The sequence below is a fragment of the Scardinius erythrophthalmus genome (assembly GCF_964197995.2).
Source record: "Scardinius erythrophthalmus genome assembly, chromosome: 11".
Classification (NCBI taxonomy): Eukaryota; Metazoa; Chordata; class Actinopteri; order Cypriniformes; family Leuciscidae; genus Scardinius; species Scardinius erythrophthalmus.
This window is the reverse complement of record NC_138231.1, coordinates 13,861,006-13,884,738: the sequence shown is the minus strand read 5'-3', so window position 1 is coordinate 13,884,738 and position 23,733 is coordinate 13,861,006. Positions and strand designations below refer to the sequence as shown.

The following is a 23,733-nucleotide window of genomic DNA, read 5'->3' as shown; positions in this document are numbered from 1 at the left end:
TGGAATCAAGGAAAAATTTTAATTTAAAAACAAATATGAGCACACAGATACACAAACCAATACAAATACATCCCTCCACATATTCACTGGCAAAACATGATAAAGCTGGCAGACATACTGTGAAGTACTGCTCTGCCTCCAACTGGTCCTTCAGCTCTTTCAACTGTATGTCAGCTTCTTCTCTTTCCCTGGTTGGACACAGAGAAAAGAGACTTTTTATAGCATGCTGATCCTCAGTGAATAATATTTGTGTGTACTATGAATTATGCTTATTAGTGTATCGCTTTGTAAGTTCAGCAAACAGGCTAAAGGCCTGTTCAGACAAAGAACGATAACTATAATGATAAATATAACTATACATTTATAATAATCATTCTAATTCTATGAGAATAGGGACATCCACACAACAACTACAATGATAACACAGAGGAACAATATCATTGTAATCACTTTCAGAACGATTTTGTTTCCAGCTGATGAATGATAAAAACACTGACAGCCAATTAGAAACCACCCGACTTAAAAGAACTTGAGCAGCAGCTATGACATAACTGCAAAAAATAAAATATAATGAATGTTATCATATGGTGTAGGTGCTAATATATTTATTGTTATAGGTGTGAATATGCACTAACACGCAACTCTGTTGGAACTTTGCTATTGGGATAATGCACAATGATGGAGTGTTCCACTATGTTCATTTAATATCAGAATTTTGCTGTACATTTTATTATCTTATTCTTATGTACATCTTATCTATCAATAGATAGATAGATAGATAGATATCACTACTCACTAAACACTAGTATCAGCATTGAAAAAATTGTGGATCACTAAGTCATTCACCTGCGCAGTTCCTGATTTAGTTTTTCCAGGCTGAGTTTGAGCTCCAGCAGATGATTGAGTTCTTGTTTGAGCTGTTTCTCCGAGGAGCGTAGGGTGCTGATCTCCTCCCTCTGAACTTTGAGATCATTCTGACACAGAGTCTTCCTCTGAGTCTCCTGATGCACACGCACATTTAGCACCTCCACCTGACACACACGCGCACACAGACACACACACACACACAGACTGGATTCAATCAAATATCTTGGACTTCCCATGAACTATGTGATGCATAAATGTAATTTTTAATTGTGTTTTTAATACTTTAAATACATGAAGAGTCACGTGGGACCGCCGAGGAAGAAGGCCGCACGCTAGAGGAGCTCCTAAAGCCCGTTGATTAATGTTCTGAATTTGGAGACATACACTTCAATTGTGGTCATAATTTTGACACCCTTTGTCGACTTTGAGGTTTCTTAAAGACTGCAGCCTTCGGAAAAATGACAAGTAATAACAAAGCAAACTTTTTCAAGGGAGCTACCACAAGGAAGAAACAAGCTAGCATTAGCCTCGCCCCGGCCCAGACCCCGGAGCTAGAGCCGCCTGAAAACACACCTGCGACTGATGAGGAGACTGACCAGTGGCAACGGAGGAGAGCACGTGGAGCGACAGCAAAAAGGACGTTTTAGAAGAAATAAAGAAAATGAATGCTACTCTTCAGGCGGTGGCAAAAGATGTCAACACTATAAAAGACACAACAAAAGAACTAAAAGACTCAGTGGAAGATATAAAAGTGAGGCTGGGAGAGGCGGAACAGCGTATATCAGACAGGTCTGATCGATTGCTCCTGTCTGCAAGTGAGTGTGTTTGCTTCGGTGCTGTAAGCTCCGTCTTAGCCTCGTATTTCCTTGTTTTGAACCATCATTTACTACAATTTCTAGTTGTTTATACTACTACTAAATACAGCTTACCCAACATCTCAGATTAACCTGACATCGCTAGCTTCCGTTACTACTAGCACAACACGCTAGTAATTCGCTAGCCTGTTAACGCCACCCGTGCGCTCAGCTATTTTTATTTATTTATTTTTCTCTCGCGCCTTTGAGTTCATAAAAGCTCAGGTGAGTAAGAATCACTCAACAAACACAGTGAGTAATGTCTTGTCCTGTTATTGTAGCCTGCACTTCATGTCACATGTTTAGCATAGCCTTCTCTGTTGGCAATGTAGGATTTATATGTGATAAATGCAAGGAGACAGTTAGGCTGACAGAGAAGATTTCAGAACTAGAAACACGCATCCAAACTTTAATTGAGGATAGTAAGAGTGCTAGAGCTTCAGATACTATTTTGGATGCGCCTAGCATAGTGAACTCTTTACATGATGCGGTTCCAGCTGAATTAGTGCCTGCGCAGCCGGGCAAATGGGTGACAGTGAGGAATCGCTCTAGTCGTGTATCAAAAAAACACTCTTCCGTTCCGATTACCATAACAAATCGATTTACCCCGCTCAGTGAAACACCCACTGAGAATGATTGTGCCCTAGTTATTGGCGATTCTATTACACGGAACGTGAAAATAGAGACACCAACCACCATAGTCACATGTTTGCCGGGAACCAGAGCGCCTGACATCAAAGCAAATTTAAAAGTGCTGGCTAACGCTAATCGTAAATTCTCTAAGATCATTATTCACGTCGGCACTAATGATGTTCGACTATGCCAGTCGGAGATCACCAAAATTAATATTAAAGAGGTGTGTGAACTGTGTACGATGTCAAGCTCTGTAATTTGCTCTGGCCCCCTTCCTGTTCGCAGGAGTGATGAGATAGTTAGTAGATTGTGTTCGCTTAACGGTAGGCTGTCTAAGTGGTGTCCGCAACATAATATAGGATTTATAGACAATTGGAAAAGTTTTTGGGGCAAACCTGACCTGTTGAAAAGAGATGGTATTCATCCCTCCTGGGATGGTGCTGCTCTTCTCTCTAGTAATATGGCACATAGTCTTAGAGCTCAAACATGACAATCTGGGGCTCAGGTCAGTAAGCAGACAGACTGGCTAAACCGACTGTCTGCTAGCGGCCTCGCGTCACCAAGGTCAGATAAATCCCATCACATAGAGCCTCTTTCACCTAACTATCATCATATAGAGACTGTGTCTGTTCCCCGAATTTGGAAATCCAAAAAACGTTTTAACCCATCTAAGGTTAAAAATTTAATTGATGTTCAACAAATAAAAAACAGCTATAATACAGATGAGCAAATGCTAAAGCTTGGGTTGCTGAATATTCGATCGCTTACTTCAAAAACACTCATTGTTAATGATATGATTTCAGATAATAACCTAGATGTGCTGTGTTTGACAGAAACCTGGCTAAAACCAAACGATTACATTACTTTAAATGAGTCCACCCCGCAAGATTACTGTTATAAACATGAGCCTCGTCTGAAACGCAAAGGGGGAGGAGTTGCTGTAATCTATAATAATATTTTCAAAACCACTAAGAAATCAAGTTTTAAATATAATTATTTTGAAGTGTTAGTACTTAATGTAAAAATATATAGTATAAATGATAAATCACGTTTGAGATTTGTGCTGGCTACTGTATACAGGTCACCAGGGCACCATAAAGATTTTATCAAAGAATTTGCGGACTTTCTATCAGAATTAATATTGACTGCAGATAAAGTACTAATTGTTGGTGATTTTAATATACACATCGATAATGAAAAAGATGCATTGGGATTGGCATTTAAAGACATTGTAAACTCAATTGGAGTTAGACAACACGTGTCAGGACCTACTCATCGTCGTAATCATACTCTAGATCTAATATTATCACATGGAATAGATGTTGATGCCGTTGAAATTCTTCATCTAATCTTCCTAATCAGTTTCACCATCTCAGCATCCCAGATAGCTTAGAAGAACTCGATATTGCAACATAAACTTTTAACTCTCTCTTTTCCAGCACTTTAGACACAGTTGCTCCGTTGCGCTTAAAGAAGATTAAAGAAACGCCGTGGTACAACGAGCACACTCAGGCCCTTAAGAGAGCAGCCAGAAAAATGGAGCGCAACTGGAAGAAAACAAAACTGGAGGTATTTCGCATTTAATGGAAAGAGAGCTCGATTGCTTACAGAGAGGCCTTAAAAGCTGCTAGATCTGCTTATTTTTCAAACCTATTAGAAGAAAATAAACAATCCTAGGTATTTATTTGAAGCGGTGGCTAAACTAACGAAAAAGAAAGATTCAAGCACCGAAGTTTCCAAGCAACACAACAGTAATGACTTTATGAACTTCTTCACTTATAAGATTGATAATATCAGGGAGAAAATTATAACTATGCAACCGTCTACTACAGTATCGCATCAGGCAGTGCATTGTAGTCTCCCGGAGGAAAATTTTGATTTGTTCGTTGCTATAGAAGAGGAAGAATTTACTAAACTCGTTAAATCATCTAAATCTACAACATGTATGTTAGACCATATACCGACTAAGCTACTGAAAGAAATACTTCCAGAGGTCATAGATCCTCTTCTTAATATCATTAATTCATCTTTGTCTCTAGTGAAGGGTTAAAATTTAAGAATCTATTTCAGATATGCTTCCTTACATAACATCACAGTGAAGAATACTGATTTTAGCTTTTAAGGTTAAGATCTCAGCAAAGTTGCAATTCCTGTTTTCTTTAATGGCTCTTCGAGCCCCAGTTTCACTCAGACTGATGGGATTAGCACACGAATGATTCACTGAGAATCTCACCTTTTGTTACCTTAACCTGTATACTCATTTACATGCTTTGTTTGAATTTGTCTCCACCCCCAAAAGTCCCTCCTCCTAAAATGCCTATAAGATAACATGTAAAGTTATGTTAGATCAGATCATGTTGGAAGTTTCTACAGCAACGTACGGCGGAGTTCACAATAAAGAATAACTTCCGTTGAACGCGATCCCGACTGTCTCACTGGTCTCTGCTTTGAAGAAAGAAAACTTTACAACAGATGGTGCCGTGACCCGGATGGAGAAAAAGGAAATTCAAAGAATTTTAAGCTCAAAGAACTGCATCTTGAAACTTCAAGCTCAAAGATCTCAACAAAGCTGACTGAGTTCCAGACTGAATCTTCTGAATCCAGATTGAAAACTTCAAGCTCCAAAAAGATCTCAAAGACTGAATTTTTCCAGACGGAATCTTTCTCTACAAATGAAAGACTCAGTGAGTTTCACTCCATTAAAAGAACCAATGCAGACCAGTACAAATGTTTTCCTCTGTGCCGCTCAGAGAAGTAGTTAACAAACAGCTGTAGAGTTTGGTTAACTAAAGATAAGCCTCTAAAAAGTTTTTCTTTTAGAGATGAAATTTACCCTCTGTTGTTTGCAGGGAAGATTAACAGTTACATGTTAATATTGTGTGTATGCTCTTGCTAGAGAAGACCTATCTGTAAGCTAGAGAATTAGCTTTAGAATTAGATTTAGCCTCATGTGCTAATAAGATTGTACCCTCTGTTTGCAAGACAGTAGAGAGAAGTTTTTTTAGTGTTTGTTTGTGGTAACAAAAATTCACAAAATGTTTAGGAAAAGTACTAGACAGATTACACCTTTTTGGACAGATAGTGAATTCAAGTCTTTGTTATCAGAGCACATGGACTCAATCGTGACTGAGGAAGTCAGATTGAATTTAACAAAAAAATTGGCATTGATCCAGGCAAAGTTCGGTCAATCGAAGATTGTAAGAAGGTACTAGGAGAAAGTATTCGCAAGAACAGTGTGAAAAGTTTTATCTGTTGTCACAGAGAATTCGGTTTAACCCTAGCTACAGAACAGTCTAAGCGCAACTCCGAGCTAGAGAAACAGATCAAAGAGCTCCGTGCTAGAATATCTTCGTTGACTAAGAAAGTAAACCGCAACAAAGATGCAGAAAAAACTGATGTGGAAGAAGTTAGTCAGCCTGATAACAATTATCCTGACTTAAAAGCTTTATTTGAAACAAATGTAGCCATCCAATCAGTAACTGATCAGCCTGTAGATTCAGTGCAGGTTTGTGGGGCTAGGAGAAGATCTCAGGGAACTAAAAGTGTTACTCCGAACTCTTCTGTTGTCCAAACACAAGCAGTCAAAAGATCTTTAGGTCCGAAAGATATTGACAGTTTGCCATCAGTGCAAAGAAAGTTTTCTGAGTTTAGGAGAGCATTGTTCAGTAAAATGCATCTTTACGACATGTCGTTGCCGGAAGTCACACAGCTGATGTCACAAATTCTAACTGAATCTGAATTCAACAATTTTGAGTCTGCTGTTACTTCCGAACTGCAACATGTCAGTAAAGGCGATTTGAGAGAAGGTGTTTTGAAAATTTTAAAGAACATTGTTGGACCGAAAGTGGACTGGTCGAAAATTACCAATTGTGTACAAGAGAAAGAAGAAACTGTGAGTGAATATACTGAGAGGTTCTGTCAGGTAGCTGCAGTGTACAGTGGAATTGTAGATACTCCAGAAAAAGTGCTAGGTGATAATGGTCCCCTAGTTCGCGCATGGTTTCAGGGTCTTCTGTCAGAACATAAAAATGCATTGCCTTACTTAGAATTAACATGATCCAGTAGAACCCTGCAAGACAACTTAGACAGTTTAGCTATTTGGGAAAGAGACTCTGATGTCAAGGCAAGAGTAAAAATTGCAGCAGCATCCTTTAAGGTCAGTTCAGAGAAACAGAAACGCAAAAGTCCTAGAGAAGCCAGTTGTTCTTACTGTGGCAAGCACTGACATTTGGGAAAAGAATGTAGAAAAAACAAAAATAACTTAAGACAAGTTAACAAGGTTAACCAGCTTCTGCTTAGCCTGCTTGATATTCTGAAGCAGCCCCTCCCCTCCTCGTTAAACTCGTGGGGCAACTTGATACGGTGTTAACCATTTAGGCTGTGATTGCTTAATCTCCCCAGTAACTCACAACAAAGATGAAAGACTTATTTTTGTTTAATAGAACAAAAGGAAAGTGACTGTCACAGCCTTTGTTTGGGGGACATTCAGTATACTCACAGCCTTAAATGTTTATACCACAGAAATATTCCAGTCAGATCCCCATGCTCTATATGATGTCTATTAAGACTGATGTTTCACTGGAGAATGGGAAGTGCCAATTTTCTCACACACTGTACAGTTGTTTCTCCGTTCTACAGGAACAGGATAGGACACACGGTTCAGTGAGGGCCTGGAAAGAACTGAACGCAACAGGCGTCGGGGGCCAATCCAGGGTGAAGACAACCTCATAGGCCTTCCCCATTATTTAGTCCATCCTTACCTCACTGGTCCATAGGTGTCAAATAAATTAAGAAATAGGGAAAGAATGAAACAACAACAGCAGACTCTGAAAAAGATACAACCCGTATTTAAACAAATACTGCTACAACCCTAGTGTTTGGACAAATACTGCTCTGTCGTCTTTTGTTTTCTTTCTTCCTCTGTGCAGATGAACACTTGATGGCTCTCCTGAGACCCATATGCAAAGACCTCCTCACCTGCATATGAAGCCACAACCTCAAGAAAACAACTAGACCCACTGCCGAGCCAACCAACACAGAAGAAAAATACACAATGCAGAGACATCACAGACCCTAATCGCATGTTCGTTTCTGTGTCAACATGCAATTACAGAAAATCAACACAGAACATGTGCGACTTATGGAAGAATGAAGTCCATGCATGAATACTGCTGGTCTGCCGTTCCTTTGTTTTATTGTGTTACAGGTATGTGTGTATGCCATGATGTCTTCACAAGCTGCATCCTGGTATAAAACATCACCTCAGATTTCCATGAACAAACCTCATGAGGGACGAGTCATCAGAGCGACTCTACGTGACAAATGGATTCTACAGGAAACAGACTTCACAGCTATTCAGGCGCCATGGACTTTCAAGACTTCCACTCTTATGCTACATGGTTTTCTGTGTAATCATGTGACATTTTACACCCTGCGTCGCAGGTGTCAACAGTTATGGTTTTGAGAAGAACTATGACACTCATGTAAATCAAGGACACAACACAGAATAAGTTATACGTGCCTGTAACTTTTTCAAGTTACAAGAATTAACTTTTAAGTGTTTAAATTTGTATTTTGTGAGAGTTTTTTTAAGAACTCTCAAAGAGGGGACTGAAGGGTTAAAATTTAAGAATCTATTTCAGATATGCTTCCTTACATAACATCACAGTGAAGAATACTGATTTTAGCTTTTAAGGTTAAGATCTCAGCAAAGTTGCAATTCCTGTTTTCTTTAATGGCTCTTTGAGCCCCAGTTTCACTCAGACTGATGGGATTAGCACACGAATGATTCACTGAGAATCTCACCTTTTGTTACCTTAACCTGTATACTCATTTACATGCTTTGTTTGAATTTGTCTCCACCCCCAAAAGTCCCTCCTCCTAAAATGCCTATAAGATAACATGTAAAGTTATGTTAGATCAGATCATGTTGGAAGTTTCTACAGCCGCGTACAGAGGAGTTCTCAATAAAGAATAACTTCAGTTGAACGCGATCCCGACTGTCTCACTGGTCTCTGCTTTGAAGAAAGAAAACTTTACAACACTAGGATACGTACCAAAAACTTTTAAGCTGGCTATGATTAAACCGCTTGTTAAAAAACCACAACATAATCCTACAGAATTAGTCAATTACAGGCCGATCTCGAATCTACCTTTTCTGTCAAAGATATTAGAAAAAGCAATATCATCACAACTGTGTTCCTTTCTTGAAAGAAATGATATCTGCGAGGATTTCCAGTCAGGATTTAGACCGTACCATAGTACTTAGACTGCTCTCGTAAGAGTCACAAATGATTTGCTCTTATCATCCAATCGTGGTTGTGTCTCTCTATTAGTGTTACTCGATCTTAGTGCTGCATTTGAAACTATCGACCACAACATTCTTTTAAATAGACTCGAAAATTATGTTGGCATTAGTGGAATTGCACTAGCATGGTTTAAATCATACTTATCTGACCGTTATCAGTTTGTAGCAGTAAATGAAGAGATGTCTCATCGATCACAAGTTCAGTATGGCGTACCACAAGGCTCAGTACTAGGACCGCTGCTGTTCACTCTGTACATGCTACCATTAGGAGATATCATTAGGAAACATGGCATTAGCTTTCACTGTTATGCCGACGATACTCAGCTCTATATTTCTTCAAAACCTAACGAAACTTACCAATTCACAAAATTAACGGAATGCATAGCTGATATAAAAAATTGGATGACTCGTAATTTCCTACTTCTAAATTCTGAAAAAACAGAGTTTCTAATTATTGGACAAAAAACTTCCTCACGTAATAACCTAGAATACTGTCTAACACTTGATGGCTGCTCTGTTAAGTCTTCGTCGTCGGTTAGGAACCTGGGTGTGCTCTTTGATACCAATCTTTCATTTGAAAGTCACGTGTCCAGTATCTGTAAAACTGCATTTTTCCATCTTAAAAATATATCTAAATTACGTCATATGCTCTCATTGACAAATGCGGAACAATTAGTTCATGCGTTCATGACCTCAAGGCTAGATTATTGTAATGCTCTACTGGGAGGTTGCCCTGCACGCTTAATAAACAAACTACAGCTAGTCCAAAACGCAGCAGCTCCAGTTCTTACCAGAACCAGGAAGTATGACCATATTAGCCCGGTTCTGTCAAAACTGCACTGGCTCCCTATTAAACATCGCATCAATTTTAAAATATTGCTGATCACTTACAAAGCACTAAATGGTTTAGCTCCGCAGTACTTGAGCGAGCTCTTAACGCATTATAGTCCTTCACGTCTATTGCGATCTCAAAATTCCGGCCAGTTGATAATACCTAGAATATCAAAATCGACTGCTGGCGGTAGATCCTTCTCCTATTTAGCACCAAAACTTTGGAACAGCCTTCCTACCATTGTCCGGGAAGCAGACACACTCTGTCAGTTCAAAGCTAGACTAAAAACACATCTCTTTGACCTAGCTTTCACATAATACATTATAGACTTCTATAATTCAATGTTAGGCTGCATAGATTAGGTCAGCTGGAACCGGGAACAATTCCCATAAATCCTGATGTACTTGTTACATCATAAGAAGAATGGCATCTACGCTAATTTTAGTGTCTTTGTTTATCCCGAGGTTTTCCCGCGGCCTGCCGGATCCAGGCCGTATCCAGATCTGATGAAGGACCTGCGCCTGGACCCGATGACAACGCAGTGCTGAAGTGCCAACTAGTCTCTCCCTATGGAGGATCCCTTTACCACTCTACAGATAAAGCGTTGTCGGGAAACTCAATTCGCGTACCTACCCCGAATTGATCAAATAAAATAAAATTCTGTATCAAAAATTATAAGGAAACACCAGTACTTTGTTTAGGCTTGGTTTGTAGGGAATTACAAACCTGCGTACATATATTCAAACGCACATAACTATAGAACCAATTCTTAATGCGCATGTGAACGCCATCAGCGTTTCTCACAGGTTCACGTTTAAAGTCTATGTAGAGAGAATGGTGTCGTCTTAGCTGCCCCTAATTTAAAAACAAATGATTGTTGCGACGGAAGCGAATCAATCATAACTAACCTTAGCTGGAAAATAACTTTACTAAAGAACCGCTATAAAGCCAAAACAATCTCTGTTACCATAAATTATACGTTTATCTCTGTAAAGCTGCTTTGAAACAATCTACATTGTTAAAAGCGCTATATAAATGAAGATGAATTGACTTGACTTGTTCGTCTGCCAGTGAGAAAGTACTACGCGTGGCCAGAGAGAAACGGGGTATCGACTGGGAAGGCGCTAAACTTTCCTTCTTTGAAGATGTTACGAGGGAGTTGGCGGAGAAGAGAAAAGCGTTCAATCCGGCGAAAAAGCGTCTTCGAGAGCTACAAGTGAAGCATAGGCTGGCTTATCCTGCAACACTTATGTTTATGTGGAACGGACAAAAGAAAACGTTCAAAGATGGAAAGAAGGCTGAGAAATTTCTGCAGGAGTCGACTTAGAAGAGTGCGGGACTTAATGTAAGATATGGAGAAGGGTTTGTCAACTGAAAACTACAAGGTAACAAACAATGGGTATAATGGGGCTGCATGGGTTGTGCTGCAGTCGGGCATCTAATGTGTCTCACGGACCAAGTAAAGTTTAGTGACTCAAGCTATAGTGAGTTCGGGCTGGGTAGGATGGGAAGGAGGGGAGGTGAGGGTCGCTTAGCAACGTTGTTCTGGGTTGCTATGCAAAGAAGGGTATTCATTTTGTTCATGTTTGATTTTTCTAAGACAGCTAGTTTGAATGGGCCAGATGTGTTTTGTAATATTGAGTGCTTATATATATATATTTGAATTGTGTAGTCTAATGTTTTTGGCTTTGGCCAGGGTTGTAAAGCGCACAGGGAATGTTCCTCCACCTTTTTTTTTTTTCTATTTTTTTTTTCTTTTCTTTTTTTTTTTTTTTAGATAAAGATGAATAGGTATATTAAAATAATATCATGGAACATAAAAGGATGTGGGAACCCAGTTAAAAGGAGGAAGGTTCTAACATTTAAAATCTAAAAATACAGATATAGCATTTATCCAAGAATCTCACATTGTAGGAGAGGAAGAGGCAAAAAAGTTTAAAAGAGATTGGGTGGGCACCATCTTTCATAGTTCATATTCAAGCAAACAAAATGGTGTTTTGATCCTTATTAATAAAAATTTAAGCTTTGTGATGCTGAAAAAATATAATGATAAGGAAGGGCGCATTATATGTTTGGAAGCTTTAATTAACAGGGTTCGAACAATGTTGTGTAATATTTATGCACCTAATAAAGAGGAGCCAGAATTTTTTCATGGAATTAACAAGATAATAGGGGATCGTGAGGGGCAGGTTATATTGGCCGGAGATTTCAACCAGGTGATGGATGGGATAATTGACAAGAGCAAACCAAGGGGTAGGTCTTCACCTAGGGACAGAGAGGCTATTCATTTGCTGGCGGAGGACCTTAGTCTGGTAGACATCTGGAGGTTGGTTAATCCTAGTTCAAGGGAATATACATTTTATTCTAATTGTCATAAAACGTATTCAAGGATAGATTTCGTTTTAATATCAAAGTCTTTGGTAGATGCAGTTGTAGGTTGTGAGATTGGTACCATTGCCATTAGTGATCATGCCACAGTAGAGTTGCAAATCGATTTGAATACGGATAAAACAAAGAGGGGTCGCTGGAGGCTCAACACTATGTTACAAAATACTATGTACAAAATAAAATGTTTAGTGAGGAGTTAACAAAGGATCTGAAATTTTTCTTTGAAATCAATATGGGTTCCACAGATAAAGTAGCCACAGTCTGGGAAGCGTCCAAAGCAAATATAAGAGGAAAGATAATTGCATATGCGACAAAAGTTAAAAAAAAGTAATTTAGAAAGAGAAAAAACTTTGGAAAAAGAAATACATGAATAGGAGAAGGATTTGGCGAGACAATATTCAAATGATAAATACCAGACTATTTGTAAATTAAAATATCAGTTAAATGATGTTTATAATAAAAAGGCTGAATATGCCTTATTTAGGCTTAGAACAAAATTTTATGAAGGTGGTGAAAAGAATGGTAGATTATTAGCGAGACAACTGAAGCAGCAAGATAATCTAAACAATATATCAATGATTAAAAAAGATAACCAAGTGGTAACCTCATCAAAGGAAATAAACTAAATTTTCAAATCATTCTATCAAGATTTGTATACTTCTGCTGGTGCGCTTAATGAGGAGGAGTTGGAGACATTTTTCTCAGGTTTACAATTACCAACTCTTTCCAGTGAACAAAAAACAAGGCTGGATGCACCTATAACGGAAGAAGAGGTCAGAGCTGCTATTTTATCAATGAAAAATGGGAAGTCGCCAGGTTTGGATGGCTTCCCTATTGAATATTATAAGAAATATATTGATATTCTGGCTCCAGTCTTGCATAAAGTTTATCTTGAGGCACTAGAAATAGGCTCCTTACCGGGTACATTTAATGATGCACTAATCTCCCTTATTCCTAAAAAGGATAGGGATATTTCAGATCCAGCGAATTACCGACCAGTAAGCCTTTTAGGAGTTGATTGTAAGATTTTGACAAAGGTTTTAGCCTCCCGCTTGGATAAGATATTGCCAGATATTATCAATGGTGATCAAGTTGGTTTTATTAAGAATAGGTGTTCGGGTGATAACATGAGAAGACTTATTCATCTTATACACAAAAGTAAATCTAGTCTAGACCCGGTGGCGGCCTTCTCGCTTGATGCGCAAAAGGCCTTTGACCGGGTAGAATGGGGCTTTCTTATGGCAGCCCTTTTAAGGTTCGGGATTGGGCCTGGATTTTGTAGCTGGGTGAAAACTATATATTCCAGTCCGAGGGCAGCAGTTTTGACAAATGGATTGGTGTCAGACTTTTTCCATCTCTCACGAGGGACCCGTCAGGGGTGTTCTTTGTCCCCACTGCTCTTCACGATATTTCTGGAACCACTGGCTCTAGCTATTCGCGCTAATACAGATATCAGAGGTGTTCACGCAGGGGGTACGGAACACAAGCTGTTTCTGTATGCCGACGACATCTTAGCAGCGTTAACTGATCCCATGCAATCTCTACCGGCATTGCTCACATGTGTTGAGTCATATTCAAGGTTGTCAGGTTATAAAATAAATTGGTACAAATCGGAAGCCGCTTTCAGCATCATGCCATTCTAGATACATAACTACATTAAATTTCAAGTGTTTACCTTCGGGTATGAAGTATTTAGGAATATTATTAAATCCAAACCTAGAGGACATTATGCTTTCAAATATGGAACCTCTCCTCTTAAAAATAAAAACAAATTTGGATAAATGGGGAAAATTGAATCTTACGTTATGGGGTAAAATTAATGTGATTAAAATGGTGGTGGCCCCACAGTTCAATTATGTTTCCATGATGTTACCTGTAAGAATCCCTTTACATATATTTAGTCAATTTGAGAAGATGATTAAAGATTTTCTGTGGAACAAGAAGAAGCCAAGAGTTAATATACAGAAAATGTGGGCCTCTAGAGACATTGGGGGAATGGCTCTTCCAAATGTGAAACTGTATAATTTAGCATTTGAAATGTCAAGACTGGTCAAACACTGGACAGGGTTGGACTCTGAACTGAGCTGGATCAAGATTGAACAGGAACTAGTGAGCCCTTTTACACCCTTGGATGTTCTCTCACAGGGATCAGCTAATAATGGACAAGACTTTCATCAAAACCCGGTACTCATGTATTCTAAAGCTGTCTGGGTAGAGGTACATAAGATTTGTGGAGCATCTCATTTAAGACAACCTTATGCCTCGTTATGGAACAACTCTGCTGCACGGATTGGGAAAAAAAACTGTATATTGGAATGAATGGCTTGTCAAAAGTATACACAGCATAAGTGATCTTTATTCAGAGGGAGTGTTTATGTCCTTTGTTGAAATAACCCAAAAATATGGTCTGACTAGGAAAACAAATTTTTGGAAGTATTTACAAACAAGGGATTGTATTACCAAAGGAAAATTTACTCAAAGCACAAATGCAGTGGTGGAATTTTTAGAATTGTCTGGTTCAGCACATAGAGCAGCTGTTTTCTACAAATTATTTAACAATTTAAAAAAAGAGATATGTGAAAATTTGAGGACCATCTGGCAGAGAGATCTGAGTTGTGTCATTGGTAAAGAAGATTGCTGCAAAGTTCTGTCACACTCCAATAAATATATAAGAGAGGTCAGGGGTAAATTTACCCAGTACAAATTAATACATAGGTGGTACTTACTCATTCTAAACTTCACAGAATGGGAATTATGCCCAATAATATATGCTGGAAATGCAGCTCAGATCCAGGGACATTTCTGCATGCTATTTGGGAATGTGTGACAGTTTACCCCTTTTGGCAAAGAGTAATGGACAGTATAGGAAGGTGGATTGGCTTGACAATACCCATGTCACCAAGATTGTGCTTATTAGGGGATCAGTCTGTGTTACTGGGAGTTTTGAAATATGATTTTGTGGTTATAAAGGTGGGGGTGATTACCGCTGCCCGAGTGATTCTCAGTGTGTGGACGGATCCATCTCCTCCAGAGTTTAACAGGTGGAAAGAAAATATGCTGAAAATTGTGTCATATGAAAAATTCTTGGCCAGGATTAATGATGATATGGAGGGTTGTGACAAATCTTGGGGACGGGTTTTTGACTGAGATTGATGGAATTTTTATTTTTTTAGTGCGCTTCTCTTTTGTTAAGTCTTTATCTTTGTGTTGTTACATGTATAGGCACTTTATAATTTGATTTTATTGTATCTTTTTTTGTGTGTGTCTGTCTGTAATAGTTATTGATAATGGGCCCAAAATGCAAATGTGAATTAATCGTGTGTTTGGAAGCTGTCTTTTTTTTTTTTTTTTTTTTTGGGTGTTTGGTTTTGTTTTGTTAAAAATGTTAAAAATAAATAAAGACTTCAATTATATAAAAAAAAAACAATACTTTAAATACATATTTATATGTATATAATATTTATAAAATATATATTTACTTTTATATATTTTTTAAATTATGTAAAAGAGTGTTGAAAATATGGACAGAAGACACTACATTAACATCCCAGAGCAGTAAGTATGATATAACTAAAATCATGAGGCAGACAGACAGCTACAGCCAAGCAAGAAAAACAGACAGACAGACAGACAGACAGACAGACAGACAGACAGGTATACCTCCTCAGTGAGTTTTTCTTTGAGTGAGCGGAGCTCCTGAAGCTCGTGTTTGGCTTGTTTGTAATCACAGTCTAATCCTGAGTTTTCCTTCTCCAGCTGCATCAGTCTATTTTCCAACTGTTGCTTTGCAGATCGTTCTTCCAGCAGCTTATGTTCCATAACTGTCACAAAAACACACACAACATCACACAAACACACAACTCCTTGTACTTGTACTACAGACTTCAGAAAGATTTACTCATCTAGAACAGAATGCAGAAAGGATATTTTCGGTTTTATACAGAGGCAGAGATCAGAAATGCAAGGCATGTCTAGAGGAATCAAGTAAATCTTGGCGAGAAAGTTTCTAATGTCCAAGTCAAGCCTTATTTTGTATTTTGTTGTGAGTCCAAATTATGTCTCAAATACCTTTAGGGAAGTAGTACTAAGGTAACCAGAATTTGTTTTCCATCAATCTAAACTGTGCTCCCCATAACAACATTTTTAAAATTTGTAGTGAAAATCTGAACAGATATACACATTTTAAGAGTTTTTAAATTAGAGGCTACTGTCTAATTTTACCTTTCAGGGTCTCAGACTTGGCCTCCTCGATGGATTGGTTGATTTTGTTGTTGTCGGCCAATCTGGCTTTAGTAGCTTTATGCTCCGCCTCCTCCTGCTCCAGACTCTGTTGAACTGCTTTGAGTTTAAAGGAGTGATCGATCTCTTGCTTGTTCTTCTCCTGTGGGTGAAGGGACAACATTAATGGGGTTTCACAAAAATACACATAACCACTGTTACGAACCATACACTGTTTTTCTTCTTGTGTATGTTCTTTTGTTTTTCTATTGTTTGTCATTTTTAGCACTTCTAGGTACCGCCTACTTTCGGAACGCTGTTGGTGGATGTGCCTGTCAATCATCATTGGTCGACTGTGACGTCGCGGGATCTCCGCCAGACACCATAGAGCTGGTAAGTCCCGCCCCTTCCGCAAAACCCCGCTGGACCTCAAAGTTGAAAAACCGTCAATGCAAGTGAATGGGAGAAAATAATTATTTTCTGGTCCCGTTTGAATTGTGCCATGAATGTGAACATATGTTGTCTGTGAATTTTTTATATAACTTTTCGTGTAAAGAATGATACAATTTAGCGGGTAGAAGTTTGATACGGTTAGACTTTGTGTGAGAGCACTTTGTGGACTACAACTCTCGACGCGTTTGAAACGTCAACACCACTAGCACACGGACTAGCTCACGGATCCCGCTAAACATGGCTGTGTCTTGGGTGCACTTCACCGCCTTCTTTCAGGGAGAGGACAAAATCGTTGAGGTTGGCGAAAAACACGGGTAAGTCAACTTTATGGGGTGACGTCACATAGGCGACATGTAGTCTTTCTCGTTATGTCTTTTCCACAACTGCTAGCTGAAGAATCATACCATATACTGTCAAACTCGTAGCATGGAGAGTTATATAAAAAATTCACAGACAACATATGTTCAATTCATGGCACAATTCAAACGGGATCAGAAAATAATTATTTTCTCCCATTCACTTGCATTGACGGTTTTTCAACTTTGAGGTCCAGCGGGGTTTTACGGAAGGGGCGGGACTTACCAGCTCTATTGGCTCCGACGCATTTAAAACGAAAGCGGCAGCTGGAAGAGTTGGCGGCTGTTTTGACCATAGACATAATATACATAGACGCCCTATTGGCCGCTGGATCGTACGTCAACGGCGCCGCCATACTGCGGAGGGCAACTTTCCCATACCTCTCATAACGAGAATTGAGAAAAATGCCTATTTCTTGTGCTGCTTGGGGCTTTACAAATCGCCACACAATTGAAAACGTCTCAGGGAATTACCTTTCTCAAGCAAAACTGAAAATTTGTTTCTGGTTGCATTTCATTTACTATTTTTATTTTCAGAGGAGAAAGGCCACGAAATTTAAAAATACTACTGTTATTGTGTCACGAAATGTAGTTTTAAGAGTTTTTCAGTCGACAATGTAGTTGTTTAAAGCTCAAATCTGTGGTTTATTTATAAAGATAGCGCCTTTTTAAAAATGTTATCTGACGGTTTCGGAGTTGTGAGATCCAGCGATCCCCGCGGGCGCTCAGCGCTCATGTACCCCGCCGAGAACAGCCTTGCCTCGGCTATAGTGCCTGTCGTACACCGCTTCTGAGTTCTGACGTTCGTCGATGTCAGTCTAGTGAGAATAATTCGTCTTGTGTTTATCTAACGGGCGATCTTTGGTTTCATTAATCTATAATTTGTTCCTTGGCAGATTGTTTTGGCTGAGGGCAAAGTGAAGTTTCATAACTTAATATATTTAGGCTATTATAACAGTGTAGCCTGCTGTATGTTTGACTGGATCGTTTACTTTATTTCTTGATTTGTATAGCTTCTTATACCTTTTAAAAACTGAAATTTAACAAAAAGAGACAGGGTTGCGTCATTTTATTTTATATAGCCTATGTAATAATATTTTAATGTATAAATTTACATTATTTATTATTGTTATTATAATAATATACCACTTGCAATAATCAATCTATTATAGTTATGCTGTTAAATTATTTTACTATTCATAGTAACTATTTAACCTATTATTTTTTATTGTCTATATTCTGTAATTGATATTTCATATTCTACTGCTATTAGTATACATAAACTATATGCTATTATCAATATATTATTATTATTATTATTACTATTTTATTTACTGTATACTGTTTGTTTATTTTATTGACTAAACTATTTACTATTAGCCTACCTCTCACTTTATCTTATATTTACTATTTGCATTGCACTGTAGTTGTACCATATCATATTACCATAAAGGATCCATCAGTTATCTTTGTTATTGCTAAAATCGGGTCAATGACAGAATATGCTTTTCCCACAATAAGAAAACTTTATTTAATTTAATGTGAAAATTAAATTATATCTCAGTATGGGGGTGTTCACAATTCTTATCCAAGAATGAAAAGCTAAATACATGACAAGCCAGAGCTTTGGCCATTCCTTATTAAAAAAAAATAAAATAATATATAAGTCTAACTATCGAGAGTTTAACTAACTACAGATGGAACTTTTTGTACACCACATACAAACCACTGAAATCGGTTGATAAATGTAATTTTTTTTGGTTTTTATACAGAAAAACCGCAGCTCAGCAGTTTACTTGCATTTGATTACAGCGCAGTCTTGCCCTCCACAAAATGGCGGACGCGTTGACGTATCGCAGCAACGTTCCAAAGCGGCCAATAGGGCGTCTATGTATATTATGTCTATGGTTTTGACTTGGCGTGTCACTGTTTGTGTTGCTTGTCTGTGTTATGCTACTACTTTAAACGCTTACGAGATTTCCATGAGAGTTGATGGAATGAGCTGTGTAATGGTTGTCATTAGTGACATCTGTGTTCTTGCTGAACGAGTGCCTTTGCCACTTCTAGCTGCTGAAACTCCACACTAACTGCTGTCTTTCAGACGACGGAGACGTGGAACAAGCTTAGTAAGTCACGTGACATACATACCTTGCACGTAGGAGTTTCTATGTATTAGATACACTAGTTTAGTGATGTGCGCTAAATATGTACTTTTGTGTTTATTAGTTCATTTGCGCTGAAGACTTTTCTTTTCATATTTTTGTTTTCTTATTTAGAGGACCGGGAGGAGACAGTTGGGGCTCTTTTTGTTATATTTATTTCTTTGATTTGTTAGCGCTACTTTCAGTTCCCTCTCTCGTTTGTCTTGGTTATATATATTTCTTATTGTTAATTATTTTTGTTTTCTTAATTGTTTGTAAATGTTTATGGTCTTGGGAGCAATAAATCTTTTGCGGTGATACTTTGGTCTTGTGTATCTCTTGCCACACACTTAAGCCTTTTCTATTGGTCATCTCAATGTTACTTCTTTTAAAACTCCTAGACAATAACTTTCCACCAAAGGTCGTAACAACCACACAAACATCATGTGCTGAAATTGTAAATCATTCAATCACTTGCTAAAACACACAAGCACCTTTTCCAGGGCAGTAAGATCCTCCTGTAACTGTCTTTTCTCTACTTCAGCCTTTGATAGAGAACTCTTTATGTGTTTTAACTCGTCCTCCAGTCCGGAGACATGACCTGAGAATGAAAGAAAGATAGAAATGCATATAAAAAAAACAACTTGTTCAACTATGGACACTTTTAGGCCTGAGTATGGACCTTTAGAAAATAAAACCTCTTACAACACACTTTACACTCTGACTAGCGGAAATGATGGTGATAGGAATGATATTTTAAACATTATCAGAATAAATATGGATACAATTAATTAAATATTTTGACAATAATACTAAAATATTATTTTTTAAATTAATACTTTAACAAAATTACATATTAATCAGAAATGACTCTGATCAATATGTCTGATCAAATTTAGAAGTGATTTTGCACTGTTTTCTTCACATATCAAACCTCATATTTTACATCAAACATAATAATAAACTAATTTTTGATAAAACTTGTGGCAAAATCTAAAGTCTGAGGGACAGTCAGAATTTGAGTAAAAATAAAAACAGATATGAATTATTTTCACACAATACATTTTGTGTGGTTCATGATTTGTTTATTTCACAATTTGTTTAGATAGATATGTGATTACAGTATATTTTTATAATGAATTTTCATATTTTAAGATTAAAGTCTTGGTCTGGGGTAAAAATCAATGAAATCTAAACGTAAAAGGCATCTGAAATGTAGCAAAAATGAATAAAGGCATGGTCAAAAGTTTTAAAGTGACCTTCCTTAATTGAAATCTGTTTATTTAAACCACGTAACGATCTACCGGGACATTAAAGAGTCTGCAGAAACAAATCCTTTAAATTTAATAGACAAAATTGAAAATATGACCGAAAATAAGAGATATTTCTTGTTTGCCCATTTGTCCCTGTCTAGCCACATAATATCAGCCTCTGAACTTAAAATAACGCACTACTGATGTTTACATTCGCTGAGAGCAGCTCCACCCCAACACAACAACACTGCCCAGCAGACAAGAGCCCAGTGTGTCTTTCAGCAAGAGCTGACCACTACACGCTCAAACATAAAATCAGCTTTCACTCGCTCACATAGATCGGCACACAAGTGTGATCCCTAGAATGTAACGCAATCTCCTTCTAGGAAGCTCGGTAGATGTTGATTCACAGCTACTTCTGTCTGACGAACACAAACTGGCACAGACCCACATGCACCCACCCTGTAGTTCATTGATGGTCTCTGAGCCAAGGCTTCTCTCTCGCTTCTCCTCCTGCAGTGAGGTTTGCAGACTCAGTTTCTCCTGTTCCAGACCCAGCCTGCCGCTCTCCAGCTGGGCCAGACGCTCCTGGAGCTCCCTGAGAGAGACCTCCAGCTGCTGGGACTGTCTCAACACCTCGCCCTGGGCCTTCTTCAGCCTCTCAGACTCCTCCACCTCAGCCTGAAGCTTAGCATTCACCTCCTCCAACTAAGGACATATTAATTTACTATCAGAATCCCTTTTATTCCATAATACTGAACATCTATATATCCTTAAAACAAAATATAATTTACACTACTGTTTAAAAGTTTAGGGGATTTTGAAAGAAATCTCATGCTCAACAAGGCTGAATTTATTTGATCAAGTAATATTGCGAAATAATTTAAAGAGATAATTTCTATTTTTATATATTTTACAGGTAATTTATTCCGGTGATGGCAATTACTCCAGTCTTCAGTGTCACATGATCCCTCAGAAATCATTATATTATGATAATCTGGTGCTCAAAAAACAGTTCTGCTTAATTTTTCTTTGAATCCAACATAGAAATCTTTTTTAACATTATAAATGTCTTTACTATCGTTTTGCTATAATAACTTATTGACCCCAAACTTTTGTTTATAAGAAGCCAAACTGATATAAGGGCTTCAGAAATGTATAAGAATATAAGCACATTTGAATATAACAGTATTTTATTGCATTAGAAATTGTCTAAGAACATTTAAGAACAAACCTCAAACATTTATTATTTATTTATTTAACTTTTAAAAAGTTTATTTTTCAATATTTTAAAATATTTTAGCTGGGATAGGAGAAATTATTTTAACACTGGCAAATTACGTTAGTATCAAGCACAAACCTCAGTAGGTTTACTCTTTTATTTTTCTTATAGCCATTTTTTGATGTTTTCTAAATGTTTAAAAACTTTTTTAAATGTCCTTGCCTCTGGCTATTTGTTGAATAGTAGTTATTGTTCTGAGGTTAAAGGTTTGGGAAAGTTTTGCTGAGGGACCAACCTGTCTCTCCAGGTGAATGTTCTTCTCAGCAGAGAGATGAGAGTCCTGGTTCTTCTTCTTCAGTTCAGCTATCTGATCTCTCAGGCTGCCCACTGCAGGACAGAGAAATGCCAAATATGTTAGCATCATAACATCAGCAAAGCAGAACTTATAGTTTCTAGATGGGAGAATGTCAGAGGTTAGTACTGAGCAAATCTTGTAGAAACTTTGGACCAGTGCCTAAGTGAATCAAGAATGAGCGTCAATATTAAACATGCAAAAGCGGCAGAGAAGCTAAAGCAGCATATTCAGTAATGTTGTAGGTTAAGATGGTTAAAGATGCACCAGTTAAAAAGCATGTATGATCATGATTTTTTTGTAGATTGATCCAGTATTATTGCATCGGTGAATAGATTTTTTCCCACCCCTAGTAAATACTCAGTTTGGTCACTGTTCAAATGAATCAGCATTCATTGTCAATGTTGAGGGTCAATGGAGTGTGTTTCTGTCTGCTGTTCTCACCCTCATTCTCAAGAAGACGCTTTCTGTCTGTCTCTTGGCCAGCCTTTCTTATGCTTTCAGAACGCTGGTGCTTCAGTAAAGCTTTCTCTCTCTCCAGTGCCCTCAGAGAGTCTTCTACCATTTGTCTCGCATTCACCTACAACAAGAAACAAACAGTTAGAGGAACTCGTTGCACTTTGTTTCTGAATGGTTTCATATCAAGTGCCTTTGTTGGGTGAATGCAATTTAAAGATGTGTCTTACTTCTTCTTCAAGCTCTTTGGACAACTTATCCAGCCGCTGATTTGCCGTCCTGTTAAGATACAACATAGTTTACATCTGTTGTAAGTGAAGATAGTGAGTTTTTTTATTTTTTGTGACACAAATAACAAAAATCTGGATCTCTGAGGAATTTAAACATTCATTATTCACTATACAACAATTACAACATATACATGCATACACACACACACACACACACACACACACACACACACACACACACACACTCTATGTATACATGTGTATATATATATATATATATATATATATATATATATATATATATATATATATATATATATATATATATATATATATATATATATATATATATATGTGTGTGTGTGTGTGTGTGTAGAGAGAGAGAGATAGAGAATTCAAATTCCCACTTAAATTGTTATGCTGATAATATTCTTTTTAAAAAGTTATTTGTAAAGAATTTTTTTTTATGCAAAAATACAAAAAATATGTATTTCAACATTTTATATTTACACATTATGTTTACGAGTATTTGTACCGGCATTTATTTTCCAGTTCCTCCTTTGCTTGCATTTCATGTTTGACTTTTTCTTCCAACCTTTTCAGCCTCTTCTGCAGGTCACTGGACTAGGGACATGCAAAAAAAACACATTTGAAGAATCAACAAACAACTGATGCAAAGTTGTTGTTTTCAATTCTATTAAAAGCAGCACTTATCTAAAGAATGTGGAGAAACACTCCAATTATGTTGAGTAACGGCACCAAACAAAATGGTTGTGGTAAATTCTGCTGCAGAATAAGTCACATGAGCTATTTTAGTAATCTAAGTGCTAAGTTTGTGCCACAGTAAGGCTCAAGTACCCCTTCATTGACATAAAACAAAAAGATTATAGTGGCTATCATTTAACATAAATCATTATTATTATAATATTATTTAAAAGAAAAATGAAAAAATATATATATGCACCTCTGCATGGTTTAAACCATGATCCTCAATGAGACTATTAGCACTTGAGTCCTCATCTGAACAGTTATTTTTTGAGGTTAACAACCTGAGAGAGAGAGAGAGAGAGAGAGAGAGAGAGAGAGAGAGAGAGAGAGAGAGAGAGAGAGAGAGAGAGAGAGAGAGAGAGAGAGAGAGAGAGAGAGAGTGTGTGAGTTAGTGTTATGGAAA

General features: G+C 37.6%; 1 protein-coding gene across 7 annotated transcripts in view; it reads right to left on the bottom strand.

The window, feature by feature from the left end:
* rock2b (rho-associated, coiled-coil containing protein kinase 2b) overlaps positions 1-23,733 on the bottom strand; it is a 57,679-nt gene that overhangs the window by 17,529 nt on the left and 16,417 nt on the right. For all 7 annotated transcript variants that reach the window (XM_081378743.1, XM_081378740.1, XM_081378741.1 and 4 more), the window contains exons 10-20: positions 23,527-23,611; positions 23,098-23,186; positions 22,563-22,611; positions 22,321-22,456; positions 21,820-21,911; positions 20,764-21,010; positions 19,544-19,650; positions 16,103-16,262; positions 15,542-15,702; positions 847-1,031; positions 119-188 (exon numbers count right to left, since the gene is read on the bottom strand). In XM_081378743.1, coding sequence (XP_081234869.1) covers positions 119-188; positions 847-1,031; positions 15,542-15,702; positions 16,103-16,262; positions 19,544-19,650; positions 20,764-21,010; positions 21,820-21,911; positions 22,321-22,456; positions 22,563-22,611; positions 23,098-23,186; positions 23,527-23,611 — 1,381 coding nt within the window. The remainder of the gene's footprint in view (positions 1-118; positions 189-846; positions 1,032-15,541; positions 15,703-16,102; positions 16,263-19,543; positions 19,651-20,763; positions 21,011-21,819; positions 21,912-22,320; positions 22,457-22,562; positions 22,612-23,097; positions 23,187-23,526; positions 23,612-23,733) is intronic.